This window comes from Stegostoma tigrinum, chromosome 7, assembly GCF_030684315.1.
Source record: "Stegostoma tigrinum isolate sSteTig4 chromosome 7, sSteTig4.hap1, whole genome shotgun sequence".
Taxonomy (NCBI): Eukaryota; Metazoa; Chordata; class Chondrichthyes; order Orectolobiformes; family Stegostomatidae; genus Stegostoma; species Stegostoma tigrinum.
In genome coordinates this window covers 49,828,760-49,851,880 of record NC_081360.1, presented here as the reverse complement: position 1 = coordinate 49,851,880, position 23,121 = coordinate 49,828,760, and the positions used below count along the sequence as shown (strand labels likewise).

At 38.1% G+C, this 23,121-nt stretch overlaps 1 protein-coding gene across 3 annotated transcripts in view; it reads right to left on the bottom strand.

The window, feature by feature from the left end:
* slc25a12 (solute carrier family 25 member 12) overlaps window positions 1-23,121 on the bottom strand; it is a 111,778-nt gene that overhangs the window by 20,214 nt on the left and 68,443 nt on the right. For all 3 annotated transcript variants that reach the window (XM_048534340.2, XM_048534342.2, XM_048534341.2), the window contains exons 11-13: window positions 19,281-19,439; window positions 14,820-14,872; window positions 5,450-5,530 (exon numbers count right to left, since the gene is read on the bottom strand). In XM_048534340.2, coding sequence (XP_048390297.1) covers window positions 5,450-5,530; window positions 14,820-14,872; window positions 19,281-19,439 — 293 coding nt within the window. The remainder of the gene's footprint in view (window positions 1-5,449; window positions 5,531-14,819; window positions 14,873-19,280; window positions 19,440-23,121) is intronic.

Below are 23,121 nucleotides of genomic sequence, written 5' to 3'. Positions count from 1 at the left end.
GGGGGGGAGGGGGGGGAGAGCGCGAGACACAGAGTGCGAGAACGAAAGCGGGAAAACAGAGAAAGGGAAAACACTGTATCCAATATAGTGCCTTTTGTGATTTTAAGACATACCAAAGTGTTTAGAGTTCACTAAATCTTTTTTTTTCGCCAAGGTGTAGTCCCTTAACACAGGAAACACACACACCCATCCACACCCTCGTGCTCACCCGCTTATGCGCATCCTTGCACCCAACTGACACGCCCACCCACCTACCCACATCCTTGTTCCCACCTGGCAAGCACACACATACACACCCACCCACGCCCTTGCTCCCACCTGGCACAGACGCACACCCACCCTCACCTACCTGACACACACAAACACACACACATGGGCGCGCGCCTCTCTCCGGCTACAATTTTAAGTCACTGATAAACCCAGGGTATTAAGTGATGAATTTTAGTCATGCCATTGATTGTCAAGGGCAGTGACAATCTGACTACTGGAACAATGTTTCAGTACTGATGACTGGCCTTCAAAACCACCACTATCATGTTATTTTCTGTTATGCACAACTGAAAGCAGTAGAATATTTCTCACGTCCATTGTGGTCCAGTTTTTGTCGTGTGATAGCAGACACAATCAAATGCTGTCTTGTTTTACAGTCAAACTAACATCACCTCAAGAGTTCAGCTCTATTGATCATGTCTGAACCAAGGCTGTAACGAGATCAGGTGTGGAGTAACCCTGTGGAACAGGTCAGCAGGTTACTTCTAAGCAAGAACCACGATCACACTGTAGCTAACACCTCCCACCTCTTTACTGTTGATCCAGTGGGGACTGATGGGACAATAACTGAAGATTACCAGATTAGCTGCGTTTTTTTGTAGAAAGGCCATTTTGTTTAATTACCCACATTGCAGGGCAGATGCCAGAATTGCAGCTGCACTGGAGCAACTCTGCCTGGTTTTAAAGCACATCTTCACTACGACTGCTGGAATGCAATCAAGGTCCATAACCCTTGTAATATCCAGTGCCTTCAGTGATGCTGGAGGAGGTGGAGATGAACCATTCACTCAATATTTTTGACTGAAAATGGTTACAAATGCCTCAGCCTCACTTTTTCACTGAAATTCTGAGATTTTCTATCATTATGGCTGGGTATGTTTGTGCCACCTCTGCCTCGCCATAGCTGTTTAATTGCCCAAAACGATTCACAATAGATGTGGCAGGTATGCAAAGCTTAGATCAAATCCATTGGTTGTGACATCATTCAGCTATGCCCATCCCAGGTTGTTTCCACTGACTAGCATGCAAGTGGTCCTGTGCAGTACTTTCACCACGTTCATCTCATTTTTAGATATTTCCAATGACACTTCTGGCATGCTCACTTGCACACTTCCTTGCAAGGGTAATTAAGTTGCTGGTAATTAAACAAATTGAAGAAGTCTGAGCCAATTTTTAAAGTGAAGCAGAGAAACAGTGGAGGGAGGGAGGATTGGAAATGGCATAGCAAAATGTTTATTTCAAAATAAGTGGGAAGAAAACACATCCAAGTTGGAAACGCTGAGGTTGAAAAGAGAACTTGTCTGGAGAGGAAGGAAAAGACTGGTAATGAGAAAACAAACAGTCAGTAACAAACTATTTATTTGAAACAGGTAGGGAAGGAAGCAGTGGGAAAGGACAATTGTGAACATTTAAAGAACAAATCAGGTGGAAGAGAAAGAGACAACAGAAGTAAGAACAAATCTTTCAAGGCTAGCATAGCCAATTATTTATCAATAAATAACCACCGGCTAGAATAGTAACGTGAAAGTCAGGAAGAAATAGATATTTGATGGGTAGTGTTGGAATTTTAAGACACTGTAGGAGAAAAGGATGGTAATGTTTTCAATAAAATTATGAACAGCAGGATGAATAATGATGAGTGAGTTTAAGGAATTATTAAATTTAAAGCTTTTTAAAATTATTTTTGGAGTAGGACAATGAAATTGTTACGAAATTGAACCAAATTGGCAAAGTGATGCATCAGAAGATGTTTTCAAATGGGGAAAAGCGTTATGCGGAGTCGAGTGCATTAAAATAGAGTGGGGCATGTAGAATTCAAAGCAAGTGAATTTCAAGCATGGGTCATAGAGTTCTAGAGGTGTACAGCATGGAAGCAGGCCCTTCAGTCCAACCTCACCCATGCTGACCAGGTTTCCTAAACTGAACTAGTCCCATTTTCCAGTGTTTGGCCCATATCCCTCTAAATATAGGAAGAAAATTGGCATCCTTACTTGGTCTGACCTGCATGTAGTTAACTCTTCACTGACTTCTGAGCAATAAGTGCTGGCCTAACTAGTGACTCCCTCACCCCGTGAGTGAATCAGAAAAATGCCAGATGGTCTGGGATGTTACATAACTACAATTCTATCTGAAAGTCTGCTTTATACAATGACATCTGTTAATATAGAATTGTGTTTCAAATCATTTAATATCCATGACAATACGATATAAAGTGCTTAGAAAATAAACTATGAAATAAAAGGAAGGTCTATGGGCAGAAAGTGCATACCATATTTCTTCATCTGAATCTATTTTAAACATGAATTTACCATGAAACAACAATTTTTGCTTTAAATTTCTGATTATCCAGTCCATGAATGATGTGTCTGTTTTGGTTCATTTCTCCAAATAGACAAGAATATCATTCCCTGGTAGAAAAATACCCGAGTACACTGGCCCTTTCAGTAATTTATATGCTGCACAGTCAGCATGATCTCTATGCATTCTACTCTATACAAGATCTGAATCGATGATATATTCAATTATTTACTTTGACAGACAGACAGCATTGAATCTATAAGTAACAGAAAGACTGAAATTTAATAAAGCAAAACTGCCTAGTACTTACAGGCCATTTGAAACCAGATTCTTAAAAAGTAAAACAGATTTTGAAGAAGCTTTGCAGTGGGGATTGAGCTTTCAAAGCATTTGACTGTAACCTAAAATAAGCAATCTAAAATTCATCCTCATGCACTAAGCTAGGTATACACTTACAGCATTGAGATTAACATATTGGCAATAAAGCTAACAGTAAAATTTGGAGGACTTTTTAAAAATCTGTTCACAGGACACGAGCTGCATGGGCAAAGCCATCGTTTAATGGCAACTCCTAATTGTGCTTCAGAAGTAGATGGTCAACTGCCTTTTCCAATCACTGCAGTACTTGAGGGTGGTAGATAAACACCTACTGCAGTGAGAAAGGAAGTTTTAGGATTTGACCCAGCAACACTGCACAAACAGCGATACAGCTCCATGTTAGGACGGTGTGTGACTTGGAGGCTAACTTGCAGGCTTAGTTACATCAAATACCATAGAAATAGCAAAGCAATTGTCAAAAACTCTTAAATTAGGGTCAATAATGTTTAATACTCCAGGTTGCAGTCTTGCAGGTGGCCTCAGGAGGTATCTACCATGTGTGCATTAAACGGCCAGCACCTGACCAACAAGTACAGAGCTATGATTTTTCCTGTGGGAATTAACTTTGCCAGGAACAGAAAAATGTTCTATTATCTAATCTGTGTTTAGTACCACCTCTTCCTTTCAGTGACTATCCCCTGCATAGTTCAAGTGCTATTTGTAGTGCCCAGGCTTGACATGCATCATCCTTTACTCCAGTAACCCACTCCTCCCCATTTTTCAAAATGTTTCCGGTAGCATAATGAACCACAAACTTGTCCAAAATATTTGGAATAAGATGAAACTGTTTTATTAAGAGACCTAATAGAGGTGGCAAACAGTTCTCATTTAAGGCACGAGTTATCTGCTTACCAAAATAGAAGAAAACAAATATCAGGCAATGACCCAGATCCAGAACTATCAGGCAGCAGAACAGGAACATTAGCTGACAGTTCAGGATACATATTTTTTAAAAAATGAAAGTATTTCCAAGGCAGAGAAATAAACAAATAAGGAAGAATTATAGATTTATACATATGGGCGAAATTTTGGGTTAAGTCAGGATCAATTAAATTGAATTAATTGCTGAATGAAGTCTGTACAAGCTATGATGAATTCCTGTTCTTTTACTATTCATGAAACTTAGTGAAAACGGTAAAAAGTGGCAACATTTTAACAATCAGGAGTACAGAGAATTCTAAGGGTGTGCTACATTTGATAGTTCCAAAATTAATTACATTCAATTCACCCCAGAGGTGGGGATAGGGCTAATTTTCAAAGTTTCCAATATGTCACACAGAATAGTTTGGGGATCACTAAGCAGTAGTTCTGGGGCCAAAACGAGTCGCAGGAGGACAGATAGAACTCCAAGTTGAAGGCACAGTTGTTATTAACTGTGCTGCTGAAAGACAGCTAAACTACACAGATTTTATGTAGTGAGGAATCAAGGAAGTCCTACATCAGGTGAATAGCTCTGGGTAAGGAGGGCTTGGGAAATTCTAGAGCTGTGAATGGCTAGAAAGCAGCATATCATTCAGCTCAACAGAATGGGTGAAAGGTCCATAAGTCAAGACTGCAGCAGTCAACGAAAGGATGGATTTCCTTGTGAATAAATACTGGAATGCAGTTCTCAAGAGTCCAGAGGAGCATGGACACAAGAAAGTGATCAATCAGAACCAGAACAGATGTCAAGGCAGTCCACGAGGGAACAATTTAAGAAGGAGTTTCAAGGCCAAACTAGCAGAGATGAAGAACTTGTGAAACTTTATGAGGTCCACAACCATGTCAATAATGCCTGAGGGAAGTTATTGCAAAATCTGTCGGATCTGTCGTGGCTGCATTTGCCAATTGTTGTGTTCAAAGTACATTAGAAATGTTTAGCACGTTAATTACAGGTGTTAGAATTAACTTGCACATGTATTACAGACTGTATTTCTATTCCAAATTGTGAAGTCTTCTTATTAATTTAAAGCTGTAGAATCTTGTGGCTTTATAAGCTAGATCTCACCTTTTGTCTACTTTAAAAATATTAGTTGTCTCTGACCAGAAAATAACAATTTGGTAATCCCATTTGGCATCATAACGTTAGATAGCATTCTGGTTTGGAATCACTAAACCACAGCTCCAATTTCTCCGAAGCTTGGTCGGGTTGAAACAGTTTTTTTTTAATCCTCACCTGCCATATCACACGCATGTTGAGTTTTACTTTGCAGAGTGTAAGCTTAGAAAGGCAAAGTCAAAATGGTTTATGTATCCTTCTGAAACATTTTGGCCAGCTTTTACATAGCAATGTACTCAGGGATTTTTGAAAAAAAGTTTTAGCCAGTATCATCACCGTCTATTCAAGTTGCAACTCACTTGTCACCTGAACTGAAATAATTAACGTACAAATTTGCCAACTGAGCCAAAGAATTTCATGAAGTTCAAAGATTACAACATTCAAGTTTTTATGATACATACTAAAGATTTTGATTTGATTTATTACTGTCATGTGTAACAACACAAAAGTGTAAGCAATACGTACACAACCACCAGCAAGAATTTCTCCAATAACAGGAATCGAGCCATCTCTTCGGGTGAACTTGTCTCGTACAAAATCATTTACCTATTAAAAAGAGAAAATGAACAAGATTTAAAATATCACTGATATTGCATGTAAGACAATCTACTTTTGGTTGAATAGATTCCTTCTCCTTGCCAGTTTTCCAACATTATTATTGGTGCATGTGCGTACAGGCAAGTCATTTGGGCAAACTATGCTGAAACCAGTTCACAGCAAGTGCCAAGAACGACCAAAAATAAATCTCCCACAGACATCTCTTGTTCCAAACAGTGAAGCGTGTGATGTTTACTTCTCTAGCAGACCTCAGCCAGGGAAGAAAGCATGGATCTTTTTTATTAACCAACAACAACCATTAATTCAAAAGGCAGAGCACATTACTAAACTCACAATCTGCAGCTATGAGGTTGTTCCCATTTCCTGAGTATTTTTGTAAACTAGTCATATGGGGGCTTTCCTTTCATTACACAAAAATCTTAAAGCTGTAAGGATACCACTATTTAAATGAATTGAATTTATTGACTGTCCTTCTTGACTAAACAGTAAAGTTGCCACAGCCCCACCAGACCACAGGACTGCTTTCTCATGACAGTGTGCCAACCGGTGGTAGTTGAACCTGAGAGCCACAATGCCTCAGGTGAGGGGAGAGATTGAGAAGGGGAATTCTTCAATGTAACCTTTGCTGGTGTGGGAATTGAACCCGTGCTGTTAGCATCACTCTGCACTGCAAGCCAGCCAGCCAGCCAACTGAGCTGACCAACTTTCCCACCTTTCATGATTATAGGATGTCAAAAAACTGTTTGCAGTCGATGCTTAATCATCGTAATTTAGTGTTGTAATATAGGAAGTGTAGTCGTTAATTTGTGCAGGGAAGCTCTCACAAACAATGCAATAATGACCAGATAACTTTTTTCTGTGGTACTGATCTAGGGTCAAATATTAGCCAAGACTCCCTACACTGTTCTTCAAAATAGGCCTGTGGGATTTTTGAGCCCAACAAAAGGCTAAAAGGTCGTACAGCCAACAACTCCAGACTCCTTCAGTAGCGCACTGGACTGTCAGCCTTGATTTGCATGTTCTGTGAGTATAACTTTAATGCACATTTTTCTGACTTGGAGTTTGATAGTTGTTTCAAACAAAGGCTTGGCTGACACCAGAGAATTTGGAATTTGTTAGGACAAAGACATAAAAATGCAGGTGAAGGAGCAGTATTTGCAAAAATACCATGAACAGCAAGTAAAAGGCTAGGCTGTTTTAATATTGAACCTATTTTTCTAATCAACTTGTTCAGAGATGTCATTACACACCTCTGCAGCAGTTGTGATTTGAACTTGAGCCTCCTAGTCTAGGGTAGGGACATCATCACTGTGCCACAAGAGGATCCCTTAAAGATACTGTAGATTTGATTTATTACTGTCACATGTACCAAAGTGCAGTGAAAAGTATTGTCTTACATGCTTTACAGTGAGATCATAGTATACAAGTATATCAAGGTAACAGTACAGAGTGCAGGATACAACGTTGGTGGCATAAGAGCAGACCTATGAAGTTTCAAAAACTCCTTCCAAAACTGAGGGATTGAGATTTTTGAGGCCAATAAAAATGGTATTGTCTAATACCAGGATCATTTATATATCACAACTTAGTTTCTCCCAGTGGACAGATACAGATGGTGCTACAACTGGAATGTTAATTGAGAGTGATACAAAAAAAGTGATCAGAGGTAGCCTGATCTGTTCAAAAGCAGAAGTGAATATGGAAAACGGTTTTTTTTTGAAAAGGACATTGCTGAGAGGATAAAAGAACACCCAATCCCATTTTTCCAAAGTTGACATCTGCTATACAAACTTAGGAGGAAGTAAAGATGCTGCTTGACCTGCTGTGTTCATCCAGCTTCACACCTTGTTATCCAGGAGAAAGTAAAACTTATTACACTCCTTGTTAACATGCATCCAGTTCCTAAATGTAGAATGCTAATCAAGTTTCATCAGCAAAAAGATTACAATATATATGGAATCCAACTAGTAAAACTAGATGGTTTACATTTTGATTCTTACAGAGGATATGGATGGGGCAAGATGGCTTTGTAGAAAATGCTTAATTCTAAGAAAGGAACAAGTCGTACAAGATGCACAATTGTTCTTACTAATTCTTCTGATATTCTTGGCCATATCAAAATGTTTAAATAGAAGTATCTGGTTTAGTAAAACACCAAGAACCAACAATTGGCTGTTAAATGGGAGAAAATTTCCACCCATAATGCTTATTAAAAAGTAAGTATTGTAATTTAGGAACGAAAACAAAGTTGCTGGAAAAGCTTAGCATGTCTGGCAGCATCTGTGGAGGAGAAAACAGAGTTAACGTTTCAGGTCTAGTGACCCTTCCTCAGAACCCATGTATTGTAATTTAGCAGGTTCAGATCCAAATGTACTAATATTAGATTTCAGTTAACTTAGAATTTACATACAAGGTGGCAGAAATGTGGTCTTGACTCTAAGTCATCTTTTTGGGCAAACCAACTCAATTTATAAAGTAAATTGTTCTTTCATTCTGAAATAATCAAAGATTGCAAGCTGCATGGTTAAGAGTTCAACCCTTTTGACGCTTTCACCAGAAAGGCCAAAGACCTTACACGGATTTAAACAGGTTGCGCTGTTTACATCCAACATTCCTAGGTTAGTCCACTATAATAATCTCAACTGCCGGTTTTGATGGATCAATAGAGCAAGCATCAGTATGACAGAGAAATTATATGTAAGCAAAATTTTGAGGAATCAGGACAATTAAAAAGTTTGAGTCATAATGGCATGATAAATATTCTAAGCGCCTTTGGAGTATCTCAGCCTGTCTTAAGCAATTATCAGCTGTTTCTGTAGCTAAAGAAACAGAAGTCGAGGAAAATGTAACAGGCAAAAGTAAAGGCAACACCTGCCAGGTTGCATTTCTACATGTGGGCCTCGATTTTGCAGATTGCAACAACAATGTAGGAAGCATGGTTTATTTCCTAGACCTTTAGATGCAGGGGAGGGTTGGAATACTTTCAGTACTTTCAAGCACACTCACAAATACATAAGGGATAGATTGGATTGGAAAGAATACAGAGGTTATTCAATCAGCAACATTAATAAAAAACATTGAGCAATACTGGTTTATCAACGCCCTTGCTTTTAAGGTGAAGTTCAAATCTAAGGCTATAGTTAACTGTCTAAAATTTACTGGTGGGCGCTTGGCTACCCAACAGTTCAGAAGTTGTAGACCATTTCTTCCCTTAAAAAAAACCTCTTCAAAGATTTCCTGGAAGTTTTTGCTGAAATGTAACTTGTGCTTCATTGTTTCATCTGTCGACAGCACAATCACAGGCTGATTTTACTTCTGTCACTCAGAATTAGATGCTTGGGTACTTTCGGCAATTGTTGCAGGAGCAGCTATCCCTGTTGGGTTATTTAAAGGTGCTCTTAAAACAGTCACATACATATTAAAGCGATAGCAAGAACTGCAGATGCTGGAGTCAGAAATAACAGTGTGGAGCTGGAGGAACATGGAAGGCCAGACAGCATCAAAGAATCAGGAAAACTGATGTTTTGGGGTCAGGATTGTTGTGTTATGTTAATCAATCATAATGAATTTCACGGGTGGGGGGATGATTGAGAAATAGGGGGGTGATTTTTTTCAAACATGCACCACATTCAAGAAAAATGAAAACAAAGGGGTATACATTCATTCTCACTCACACTAGGGCAAGAAAAGTCAAATGCACAACTAGGAGATGCCATGATAGCTCTCTACAACATTGTGGATGCTTACAAACGGGGTAAGGCATAGAACAATGTAATGTTGGCATGAATCATTTTTCAGTTAAAGGGCTGCAACAACAAGCTCTGGCAGAACAATGTAGCGTTGATCATTTTGAATGTTTCTAGGAATTGATCAGTGTAGAGTGGACAGAGGTCTTGCTTTATCCATGGTAAATAGATTTCAAGATGCTGGAAAGCTAACAGGAAACAATTTCTTCCTCTTCATTAAGTATCTTTCCTAATTTTTGATGAGTTTTTGGAAGAAAAAAAGCCAGTTAGACACTTGATTCCATAATCATCTTTCTTGAGTAGGGTCGCTCTTAACCCTGGATCGCTAACATTGATTACTGAAGTCTGGGGATCCTATGCAGGTACATTTGTCAGGATAGTTTTCAACTTTGAAAACAGGCTCTTGACATGCCTTTTATTTTCTCATCAGGGGTAATGTCAGGGAGTGGCCATGGTGCTAAAGTTCAGGACAAATTTGGAGTAGAACATTCTCATATCTGGAAAACACCTTAACTCCCTAGGTTTTCTGGAATCTGGGGTAGTAGCTTTGCTCCCCACTACATAAGTTACTTTGGCCACAGTGAACTCACTTTTTGCAAAGTTCAGTATGACACTAGCCTTTTTCAGACCCTTGATCACCGCTTCCAGGTTGTTTAAGTGGTCACAACAGATGTCGAAGTAAATGCACAACTGCTGAATTCAGAGACTGCCTAGCTGGTGGCTGCAAAAGAATGCGGAGGAATTTTTTGGGGTCAAAGGACATAATCTCATTTTGGCAAAGGCCATGCGGGGCCAAATTTAAGACATGCGGAGGCAAATGCTGTGATTTCTTTCGCTCTTGTGGTCAGAGGACCTTGCTGTCCTTTTTAAAAGTTTGGCCGATCTTGCCTATACAATCCTGAAGATGGCAGATTGGTTAGAACTTGGTCTGGCTAAGTGCATTTACCTTTTGGTAGTCGATTTAGAGCTGGGTCGATCCATCCAGCTTCGGGAGTGGTACAATGAAATAACTCCAACTACTGTAGCTAGAGTCATCCATAGTATTGTCCAGCACACACTGGATCTTCTGCCTGACCTGAGCCAGCCTGTCAGGGATCAACCAGGGTGGTTTTGTTTTAACATTGGGACATGTTCAACCTCTACATCTCAAACTACTGAAATGGTACAGAGAGTCTGGTCCTGACAGATTTCTTTAATTTTCCCAAGCAGAGAGGCCACACTATTCTGCTGCTTTTGGGTCAGGTGGGTTTTTAAGTTTCCACGACTGCAGTGGTATCATCATAATAACTAGGGATTCAACTGGGGGGAGCCTCCAGCCACTCCCCCTTCCCCCACTACTATGAGTCTTAGAGGGGGACATGTTTAGTGGTAGTCTGGTATTCCACTAGATCCTGGCAAGAGTGGAAGATTTAACAGTACTCAGTCACATCAAACCTGTGGCACAGCCAGGGGAGAAAAAAAATAGCTGCTTAGTCAGGCTATCAATTTGAGGATCTACACACACAGACATTGGAAAAGCATGGATGTGTTTTAAAATCTACAGACAATGTTATGGGGGGAGGGGGGGGGGGTACTATAATTTGGTAAACATTTCAGCTATGCCTTTTGATTCAAATCAGTTTATTTAGGTTTGTTTCTTACAGTTGGACATTTTACAAATTTTGCACCATTTTAGTTTATCCTACTTAGTCCAAACCAGACACAAGTCCCAGTGTCAATTACAGACAGATTACAAATGTTAAAACGAATCTCTCTCATTACTTACCAGCTGAAAATAAATGGTGATTTTTTTTTAATCTTACCCCTTTTTAAAAATGGGCTTGTACTTCCTCTAACTTGTTGTGTTCATGGATGCAGACTTTTTGAGAATTGCAATTACATTGTTGTAGATTTAAAGCATAAAGTAGGGTTTATTTCATACATTGTTAGACATTGGCAGAGGGGAATAATCAATAATTTGCATCACAGGCATGCTCATAAACATTCAAAGGTGGGGATTGGATTGAAAAGGATATTGGAAATGTAATTCAATTAACAATAATATTAAGGTGTAATGCAACTGAGGGATACCAGGTTATCACAACTCTTGCTTTATTTTCCGATTGAGTCATAAAGTTCAAAACTGGAATCACCCATTTGGAATTTCTTTGTGGGGTAGTTGACTGGCTAGCCAGAAGTTCAGGAGTTGTTCCTTCTCTTTAAAAATCTCTTCAAAGCTTTTCTGAGAATATTATTGAAATGTAACTTCTGCTTCACATTTTTTTAAAGGAGGGAAGGTCTACTTGCAGACAGCACAAATACAGGTTGTTATTAACAGCTTTATTTTTTATAAACAGACTACTGGCTTTTGCTTTATAGCCCAGAAGTAGGGTCTTAATGCTGTCAGAATTTGTACGGAGTAACCCCCTTTGTTGGGCAATTTAAGGTGGTAGGCATGTCAGTGCCCCTTTAGCAAGAATGCATGTTTAATGAAGCATTTTCTCTATTGTTTACGTAAGCACAAAACAATTCCCCTGATGCATAACTTGCTGGCATCTTTCTATAGGTCCTTTTCGTTCTCAATTTACTGTAATTAGAATAAGGGTTCATCTGAATCCAAGCATCAGAAGTGGAATAAAAAACAACAACAATAAATAGCACAAGTTTTCACCACAATTTCATTTCTGTACCTTTTCCAACATCACGAGGAAACTTACTGCTAAGCAACCCTGAATGCCCATTGTTAATAACATTAGAAGCACCGAATAGTAAAAAGGTAAAGTTGCCATAGTCTTACCAGACCATTGGCTTCCTCTCTCCTTAAAGGGAGCTCACTGGTCATAATTTAACTGGACAGTCTCCAAACCTTAGGCTGAGGAGACTCCTTCACGGTCACATCAGTTGATGAGGGAATTGAACCCACCCAATGAAAATCAAGCATCAAAGCTAACACCAATGGTATAGAATTGTATGATTCAGAAGGAGGCCATTCAGAATATCACATCTGCACTAGGGCATAACCCTAGACAAAAAAGGACTTCTGCCATTTTTCACATTTGGCAATGAGAAAACCAAGACCACACAGTAATGCATTGATTTTCTGAAATCTTAGCATTAGCACAATGAACAATGTTTTCTTTTTGATTTAAAGCAATGGACAATATGAAGGCATATGAATTTTGTATATAACTTCAACCATATAACTATAATTAGGATTAATTTTGGATGAAGTTTAAAGATGCTTTCCCCATAATGCTGACGATGGACCGCTAATTAAATTTTACGAAGAAAAGAAAATTTAGACTTTTATTCTTTGAAATGTAATATTTGTGGCAGGTTCTCAAACAAAATCTTTCAGTGAAAAAAGTAGGCAATAGGAAAAAATTGCACACTGACAAAACTTGGCTTAAATTCAAATGCAACAACGACTGAATCTTTACACCATAAAGAGTCCAAATAGCTGATAATGACAAAACCTTCAAGTTAATAGTGCAAGCCTTAATGGCAGTGTTTCGCAGAAGACATTAGATTTCAAACAATGTGCTAACAGTCTTTTGATCAACAGCCATGTCATATCACTTGTAAGGCAAAACAACAGCTGCTCAGTCAGGTTAGTTAGTTGACCTTACAATCGAGACAATTTGAAAATAAATGTGGTCCATACTTAATACAATATTAAAAAAACTATAATTTTCAAGGCTAGTATCAGTTTAGAATCTGTGACAAGTTTCATAATCGTGAGCAAGCTGAGTAAATGGAAAAATGTCTATTGGAACTATCGATCCTAAAATACTGACAAACTGCTTCGCATCTTTGCCAACTTGCTATATCATAAAATTAACTACTCTTGCACATGAACAGCTTTGTCTCAGATTAAAATCAAGTTGAGTATTTCAAAATACAATAAAATTAGGAGTTCTAAAATTGCGCCAGTGCAGCAACAGTAATCAAGAGGGTCCGTTACCCAGATTAACTAACATGGAAGCAAGGTACTAAGTATTCCTGTAGCTTAGTAGAAAAGAGCAGACGCAGATCTAAGAGGGATGAAGGGAGACAAGAGAAAAAGACATCGGTCCAAGGCTAGGGCAAAAGGTACCCAAAAAGAACGTTTCACACAATAGCTGAGTGAATTATTGGATAGTCTTAAACTTACTGACAATGAAATCCATGAGAATCTTGCATTTATTCTTGGAGATGCAAGACAAAAAGGCCAGAGAAAGGTTCAAAACAAAGATTTCCAACAGAGAAAAGAGAAGTTTTTACCCAAGAGCAGAACCTAATTATACTTTATGTAGTCTGGCCAGGTCAGCCAGAGAAAGCCTAATCCAATTGCTTCTCTATCCTTTCAAACCTGCGTCCCTTGTACTTAAGAGAATGAAGGTGGAGGCTGTACTTGAAAAATGAAGACAAGAGAAAATGTTAATTTCGATGCAATCAAGGATATCAAAGGTGGAGGTGAATATGTATTTGACAGATTCGTAGCTAGAGAAATTCTATGGCAAACAGAGGAGCAAAATTTCAACAGAGATTTTGAAAGATTTGAAGGCAGCTTTGTTGAGAAGTTGCTGGTCTCTGGGCATCATGTTGTTCAATAAAATAAGCCAGAGTCTTGAGAGAAAACGATTTCTAAAGCTGTTTAAATGCTGGTTATGGCAAATGCAATGTGCTGTATTCACTTCAGTAGTACAATGGTGATTGAACTAATAAACAGTGAAAGACATTGAAAAATTGATAGAATTCAAACAACTGTACATCTTAAAACAATGACATGGTAAGGAAACCGCGATAATCAAAAGCTATACTATTGTCACAGCTGTAATCATGGAAAGTGCAAGCAGGACAGGAAGTCAAGAACCTGAAGAGATGGACTAGGTGGCGCAGGGGAGGTATGAAAGGAAAGGAGAGGAGATAATTGGAATCAATGTGACTAAGATCTAGGAAATAGAACGAACAGTCAGCAAACGGAAATATTAGAGACAATTATTGTAAAACCCATTGAATAAATCTATCTTTAATATGCATTGAAGAAGGAAGCCTTTTACTTTACAGCATCTCTAGATAAGAGTTCAAGCATTACAAAATTATTATACCTGTCAAGTTAAGGAATGCTATAAAACTTCAAGTTGCAGATCACCTTGCATTTAAATAAATGTGTCTAGTCCAAGAAGGAACAGCAGATGTTTAGATTGAGTAAATTAACTTGGAAGCATACAATTAGATATTTTATTCACTGGATTTTCTTACATTATACACTTGAGTAGTCATTTTCAAAAAATAAATTTTAAAAAGACGAGTGTCAGACTGAATATCACAAAACAAAGATCATTCAGTTGAAATTTTGCTTTTTAGGATTCATCAAGTAAATATTATTCATACTGAATTGTTCATAACCAACTACAAGCATGTCTGGATGTATCTTCTACATGTAAGAATTCTTAAGTAGACAGAGTGACCCCTCCGAGAATCTAAAAATAAGCCTTTACATTATCTTTTGTATTTAAATTCATACACTAAGTAAAATAATGAAAACAAAGAATAAAATGAACACTTACAGTGAGTTTAATGGCCTTTTCTGGAGCAACACCCAACAACTGTGGTAAAAGACCTAAGGGTTTAAAAGGATATTAGCAATAATAAAACAAATATAAATTTAGCCACTGAAATGTTAACATGGAAATGTTACAATGGAGTCAAAAGGTCTGTGAAGATACTTTATTTACTTTGTGAACAAAATTCAGTAAACTGATTTCAGTATTAACAGAGACTGGTCTATGCAAGTAGTGCAGCTGCAATATTATAAACACTACTACTACATAGCTTGTGCAATTACAAAGTCAAAAATTCCTGCACTCTCTTCCTTGCTTTTTGATAAGCTTTGTTTGAACAATGGGATTTTGTTACTCAAAATCTGATCCAACGTTCCAGGGGAAGAAGGGAATAAGAAAACACATTGCTTCACCATGCTGCTGCCAAGCACCAGTGCCAAAACTAGTTAAGGAGGTGAGTAAAGAGGATTCATACCAATGAGAAAGAATCCATCACCTGCAGAAAACTAGTGAATCTTAGCTATAGTGCTCGTACAAGTTCTGCAATTACTTCAATACTCCAGTATAAGAAAAGGAAGTTTAGGAAATTAAAAGAGCATGCAACAAGGGCAACGTGATAATAGATTTGGCAACCCAACGTTGAAAAATTATCTTGAAAGACAGGTTTATGGAATGCATTCAAGATAGATTAAAAAATATGTTGAGGAATCAATTACAGAACTGCTATTTGAGATCTTCAATAAAGAATGTTCTAGAGAAAAGCCATCAATTTGAAACTAAATACAGTTCGAGAGTGACAGAGTTAAGACTGCAGAATATTAAATTTAAACAAAGCCCATTTACAGGGCTGAAAAAGGGCCAATGTCCGAGGTTCATTGAAAAATTAAGTTATGTGACATTAGATCAAAGACAAGTACTTAAAGAAATAATTTATAAATTTCAATGACCATATATTCCCATGAGCGAAACTCTCACTGGAAATGTGATCTAACCATAGCTAACTGCAGAAGGATAGCATTAGATTTTAAAACCGCCAATGTTTCTTGAGGTTTTAAAAATCTTTTCAAAAATAAATCAGCGAAAGTCCAAGAAATTGATGAAGGGAGAAAACATAAAACAAGAAAGAGCTTTAATAAGCACAAAAATGAAAAGATTAGCAAAACTAACGGTGGGTACCTTGAAGGTAACAATGAGAAATTGCAACCATTAACGTCAAAATGGTGGAGACATTGAGCCAACGTCTGTAACAATTGTAACATTCTACGTCTGTAGAAGATGCAAGGTACAAACCAAAAGCTACAGAGAACTTAGGATTTTCTACCAAATACTCCTAACTGGTAAGTTCACTGTCAGTGTTTAGTTAGTATTGACAGCACAACCAGTTTATTTTAGTGAGGACCAAAAACAGTATTCAATTAGGTTTTCCCTCGAGGACAATGCAATTGCTCTCTCCACCTGTTGATTAAAATGTGCTAAAAACCAAAAAATGAATCCACGTTCCTGCATCATCTACGTTTTGGCCAGTTGCAGGTGGTAGTGAGCACAATCTGACTGGCAGCGCACATTAAAGACCAAAAAGCTTAATGCAGTTCCATTCAAAAGATAAGCATAATTCACGTGCATGTAATCCTTACAGAGAAAAAGCAGTTAAATTTATGCTATTCCTGTATTTATTGTCTCTTAATTGAATCTTTACAACCATACTCTCTCAATAAGATTGCAATGACACTGTTATCCAAAAACGGGGAGACAACATAGTTATCCTAATATAAGGATGGTTACAAACAAAAAGACATAACTGACATTACGTCTGAGGGACTGACAAGTCTTCCACAGGATGGGTGCCTATCTTCATGAAGCGTCAACCCAAGCACTAAACATAGGTTCTTGGTATGTAACAGTTTTTAAAATAAAATATTTATGTAACTTTGTTAGGCTCCATCCAGAGACCAGAGAGCCTGCAAAGACATCAATTTGACATCTTGTTCTATAAAACAGGGCTGCAATTTGAGTAAAATGTACTCAAGTTGAGATATTTCCTTCCAAAAATATCTTAACTGCACAGAAGCCAAAACAAAAGTATACTGAAGAATAGAGTAGCGATTAATGAGAGATAAATTTCAACATTTTTTTTAAATGAAGGCAAACGTGTGTAAATGTACCAAAAGGATTTCCTCAATTTAGTTGAGCAAGATACACCTTAGCAAGTTGCTTCCTCTACCCATTAATCATGGAAATAGAAAATTAGGAAGAATGTTCACCCTAAGCAAAATTATGTTGCTATTACATGTAGTTATTTTTATAGTGATAAACAAAACCCAGATTGCTCATTCAGATAGGGAAGGAGAGGGTGTCAGAAGAACAGTGTTCTTTGAGCCTAATGAGAACCTTTGGCTGGCAGCACCAGTATGCATGGCTGCTTTAATTTAAAAAAAACGAAAGAACTGCGGATGCTGTAAATCAGGAACAAAAAGAAAAGCTCAGCAGGTCCGGTAGCATCTGTGAATAATAAAAAAAAGTTAAAAAATCAGAACAGTTCTGAGGAAGGGACACTGGACCTGAAACATTAACTCTGATTTTTTCTTTACAGGTGCTGCCAGGCCTGCTGAGCTTTTGCAGCAACTTCTGATTTTGTGCATGACTGCTTTGGCTGAGTACCAGCAGTAAGGTTCCTGTTTCCACCTGCAACTCACGTCTCCCCGCCCTGGCCCTTGTAGTAGCTTAATTTTCCAAACACTATTTCGAAGTTCAACAGTAAAGTGAATATACAGTTTTTTGAATGCAGAAATATCTCAAGGTGCACAGACACATACATTAAAAGGCTAATAAACGGACAAGGAAGGTTTATGCAACACCTAAAAGTACAGAGCAAATCATCTGAACCAGGGAGCTATACTATAACTGACCTTAACCTGGAAACATACATCAGGTTAATCAAAAAGTTCAACTTCATAGGACTTCATGAACTACTTTTTTTTTCCCCCCTCTGCATGCATCAAATCTGTTTTTTTCAAAAGGTTAGAATGAGTCCCTTTCATATGCTTTATGCCTGCCAGTGAGCCTGATCTGCTTCTGAAAAAATCATTGAGTGACTTGAGAGCCAAAGCAGTCATGCATACTTGGTGTTGCCAGTCAAAGGTTTTCATTAAGCTCAGAGAACACGAACCCTGGCTTTGGTATATTTTCTGGAATAAGTTATCAGCCCATGGCAGCCTCTCCTTTCCTGATCTGAATTAGCAACCTAGTTTTCATTTGTTACAATTTTTTAAAAAAAAATCACAGAAACAGAATTCTGCTTATCATGGATGGTGGATATTGTTTCGCATTTTCTGTTTTCTTCATTTTTTTTTCCCGTAATAGATATATCATGTAACTTGGCAAGTTATATCTTGGTCAACTAAATTAAGGAAATCCTGATGATGACAAGATTATTCATCTGTGGAGAGAAATCAGAGTTACTGTTGAGTCCGGTGACCCTTCTTCAGAAATAGACACCTGACTTAAAATGTTAACCCAAATTCCACAATACTGCCAGCCATGTGGAGGTTCTCCAGTAATTTCTGTTTTTGTTCAGATTTCCAGTATGCACAGTTATTGGTTCTATACAAGGTTGCTAATACTTCCTTCATTTTAAAAATCTATTAGTAGCATTTATAAACATAGAACATTACAGCACAGTACAGGCCCTTCGGCCCTCAATGTTGTGCCAACCTGTCATATCGATCTCAAGCCCATCTAACCTACACTATTCCATGTACGTCCATATGCTTATCCAATGACGACTTAAATGTACCTAAAGTTGCCGAATCTACTACCGTTGCAGGCAAAGCGTTCCATTCCCTTACTACTGAGTAAAGAAACTACCTCTGACATCTGTCCTATATCTTTCACCCCTCAATTTAAAGCTATACCCCCTCGTGCTTGCCGTCACCATCCTAGGAAAAAGGCGCTCCCTATCCAAACCTCTAATTATTTTATATGTCTCAATTAAGTCACCTCTCAACCTTCTTCTCTCTCATGAAAACAATGATAAGCAGAATTCTGTTTCTGTGATTTTTTTTAAAAATTGTAACAAATGAAAACTAGGTTGCTAATTCAGATCAGGTATGGAGGGAAGGAGGATGATTTTTGGGGTAGAGAGAAGATAAAGATATTTTCCCAGTAATTCTAAGTAATGAAAAATAAATATATTAATACATTGACAGCATCTATAATGGATCAAAAATATTCATTCTTAAATATTATATATGTGCACCCCAGCCTGTTCAAATTCAGAATATCTTGTGCCACTGATTTCGTAATTTCATCTTCAACATTACAGTGTCAGCCTTAATGCATATGCTACTGAAAGTACATTATTGTCATTAGTAGAAGTGAAGAGCCATGATAAAATTATCCAGTTAAGAAACTATACATTCACAACACTCTCTTAACATTAATAACTGTATAACTTGACTAAAAACCTACCTCTATAAAGGCCAAAAATGCCTTCATATCGTACAACTTTCTGAAAACAGTCAAAACTATTTTTGTACATCAGTTCTCCAATGAAGGATCCTGTAGACCGTTGGTTCTGCATCCTGGTTTTCACTAAATCAATAGGATAAACTGCAGTAGCTCCCACCGCTAGATTAAAAAAAAGGCCAAATTAAGTTAACCAGTTTTGAATCATTATCAATAATCACATTAGTTAATAAAGTATAAATATGTCTTGATCAGCTACAAAATGCATGGTGAACAATAGGGCATACAACATACATTCCCAGAATCAATTTCTAGCGTCATTGAAATCACTTACAAAGGTGCTGCTTTCACAGCATCAAATATTTTAAGCAATTCCATAAGCTTAATCAGGTCCTGTTAAAGTCGGATAATCTTGAATACTAATTTTTTTGTTCCTATAATTTTAAGTTATAGGTTGAAAAGAATTAATCATTTCAAGTTTACTAATTTTCATGACATTAAAAATTTATTCATTCTACACAAATCACGAGATAACATTGCAGCACTGATGGCATCAAGGCAAACAGAAAGCCAGTTGCTTCCTATCAAGAGTGGCCAATTTCAAAAGCTACAGAATTGTTATCATCATCTTTCATGCACAACAGTTTTAGCAAATATTTAAAAGGTGGAAAGGCAAACGCAGAAAATCAACTTCAATGTAATCAGTACTTTGAGTAATTTATCTGATTCCATCATATGCTTTTACCTTTAACACACTTGGATTAACGTTATACATTTTCATGATGTACTACTTTGATAATATCTGAAGCAATGACAGCTTAACTGTCTAATGCTTATAACGAACTAAACTTATCAACATGATGCTATAAATAGTGCAGGTTATATTTACATATGAAAATGAAGCTTCAGAAAATTTGAAGAAAATTGTTAACAACATTGAGTATTTTACCAGAATTAATTGAAGTATACACTGAACTGCTAAGGAAAACAAGATGATAAATCATATTGCTAAACAATTGGAATATTTCCATGGATCTTGAGGAACTTGCATTTTGTTTAAAAATCTTAAACTGAGCAATAAACCCTTTTGTTCAAATAATTAATTTTAAAACGAGTTAGAAGCTTGAATCATTAGACATTGGCAATTACTCTAATAAAGCAAAATTAAACCATAATCAGAATGTACAGGTACAGTTTGGCCATGGAGCAGTAATAGGCTGCTCTTCTAAGACACTACTGACCAGTGGTGGTAAAGGTACAACAAGCAGGTGTGTAAGAAATAGAAGCAAAGTGCCTGAAAAATACTTGCAAGATAGGACTATAAGAGTTGAGCATTAATGTTCTGGATTGACTGGAACATGAGGAGTTGGGGAAGCAAGAACACCGAGAATGTATACACAACATATTGCACAAAACAGGTTATTCAATCCGATGGACCTGTGACAGTGCTTGTATTCCGTGAGGCTTTTCCCACACTACTATTTCATTCCACATTGTCTCCATATCCTTGGCTTTCTTAATTATCATGTAAACAATAAGTCTTGCTTTAAAATTATTCAAACTCATTAAGTGTAGAAGGCTCTGCATATATTTAACGCTACTTCCCCAATTTGCCTTCTATTCCTTGAGAAATGAATTCCAATTCTTTGCTTGGACGTTTAAATTTCTAATCAACATACATTGATACTTTTACTTCATCTTCTGTTGCACCCCTTTTAGCTCACTGCCTTCCATACTTCTAACAATATGAAAACACTTTTCGTTGTATTAAACACATCACCCCATGCCTTCACCTATGGCATAAATTTATATCTTCCCAAATTTTCACGTCATCTTCCAACCCATCAGCTACATTACTAATATATCATAAGTCTTATCATACCTCTAATATTCAACTTAAAACACATGATAAATAACTGCATGGATCTCAGCAAAAAACACAGTCTCTTACTTGCTGCCGGTGTGAGAAACTCTGCTTTACTGTTGCTGCTTGTTCAAAACAAAGAACAAGTAGAAGCAACATAAATTGAAGGCAGACAAAAAGGAAATTAAATATGAGCGTTTGTTTCCAGAGGGATAGAACTGAAAAATAAATAACTTTTTGCTACATCTGCATCGAGGCTTGGACCAGGCCTGGAGAGGCAATGGCCTAGTAGTATTATCGCAGGATGTTAATACAGACACCCAGATAATGTTCTGGGAGCCCATGTTCAAATCCTGCCACAGCAGACGGCAGAACTTGAATTCAACAAAATATCTGGAATTAAGAATCTACTGATCTCAGTACTGTAAAATAACAAAGAATTAGAGGCATTGGAGGGCCACACAGCGAAGTTGAGTAGAATCGCTTACAACGAAGCACCCCACCCTAATGTGCTCAATACATTCTATGCTTGCTTTGAACAAAAGGTCAGGAAATGATGTCACCTGCCCTGCCAGCCTCGAGTGCACCTGGATCCACAGTCACCACTGCAGAGCGAACCCACGGAAAACAACTGGCCCAATGGAGTCCCTGGCCTTGCGCTCAGATGCTGCGTGGACCAGCTGGCAGGAGTATTTGCAGACATCTTGAGCCTCTCCTTCCTATTCATGTGAGGTTCCCACCTGCTTCAAGAAAACTACCATCGTCCCAGTGCCGAAGAAAAATCAGGCAACGTGGCTTAATAATACCACCCGGTGGCTCTGATATCCACCATTATAAAGTGCTTTGAGAGATCAGTCATGGCTCACATCAACTCCAGCCTCCCAGATTGCCTACTATCACAATAGGTCCACAGCAGATACCATCTCTCCGGCCCTATCATCATCCCTGGAACATCTAGATAACAAGGACACCTACATCAGACTCCAATTTATTCACTTTAATTCCACTTTCAACACCATAATTCCAGGCAAAGCCATCTCACATCTCTAGGACCTAGGAGTCTGCTCCCTACTCTGCAACTGGATCCTGAACTTCCTGATGTGCAGACCACAATCAATTAATGAGAATAGGTGACAACACCACTTACTCAATAATCCTCAATACTGGTTTCCCACAAGACTGTGTACTCAGCCCTTTACTCGATTCCTTATGCAGTGATGACTGTGTGGCCAAATTATCTTTAACTTCACTTAGAAATTTGATGTTGCCACAGTAGTGGTTTCAAACAAAGACAATAGACAGTACAGCAAAGACAACGAGAACACAGTGGAAAGGTGTAAAGCCAACAGTCTCGCCCTCAATGTCAGCAAAATGATACACTGGTCATCAACTTCAGGAATCAGAGTAGAGGACACAGCCCTGTCAGTATCAATAGTGCTGAAGTGTAGAAGATTATGTGCTTTAAGTTCCGAGGAGTAAATATGATCAACAGTCTATCCGGGTCCATCCACATTGATACTACAAACAAGGCGGCACACCAACACCTCTATTGCCCCAGAAAGGAAATCTGGCATGGCCACAATGACTCCACAATTTTTAAAAGATGCACCACAGGAAGTATCCTATCAGGATGCATCACAGTTTGGTTTGGCAACTGTTCTGAACAAGACTGCAAAAAAATTTCAGTAAGTTGTGAACGTAGCCCAGTCCATAACGCAAACCAGACTTCCTTTCACTGACTCCATCTACACTTCCTGCTGCTGTTTTGGGGAAGTGGCCAACAAAATCAAAGACCCCACCCATCTGGTTATACGCTCTTCCACCCTCTTCCATCCGGTGGAAGATACAGAAGTTTGAAAACATATACCAGATGATTTAAGAACAGTTTCTTCCCCGCTGTTTTCAGACTTATGAACGGGCCTCTCATATTGGAGTTGGTCTTTGCCTACAACTTCTCTGTCGCTGTAACACTATATTCTG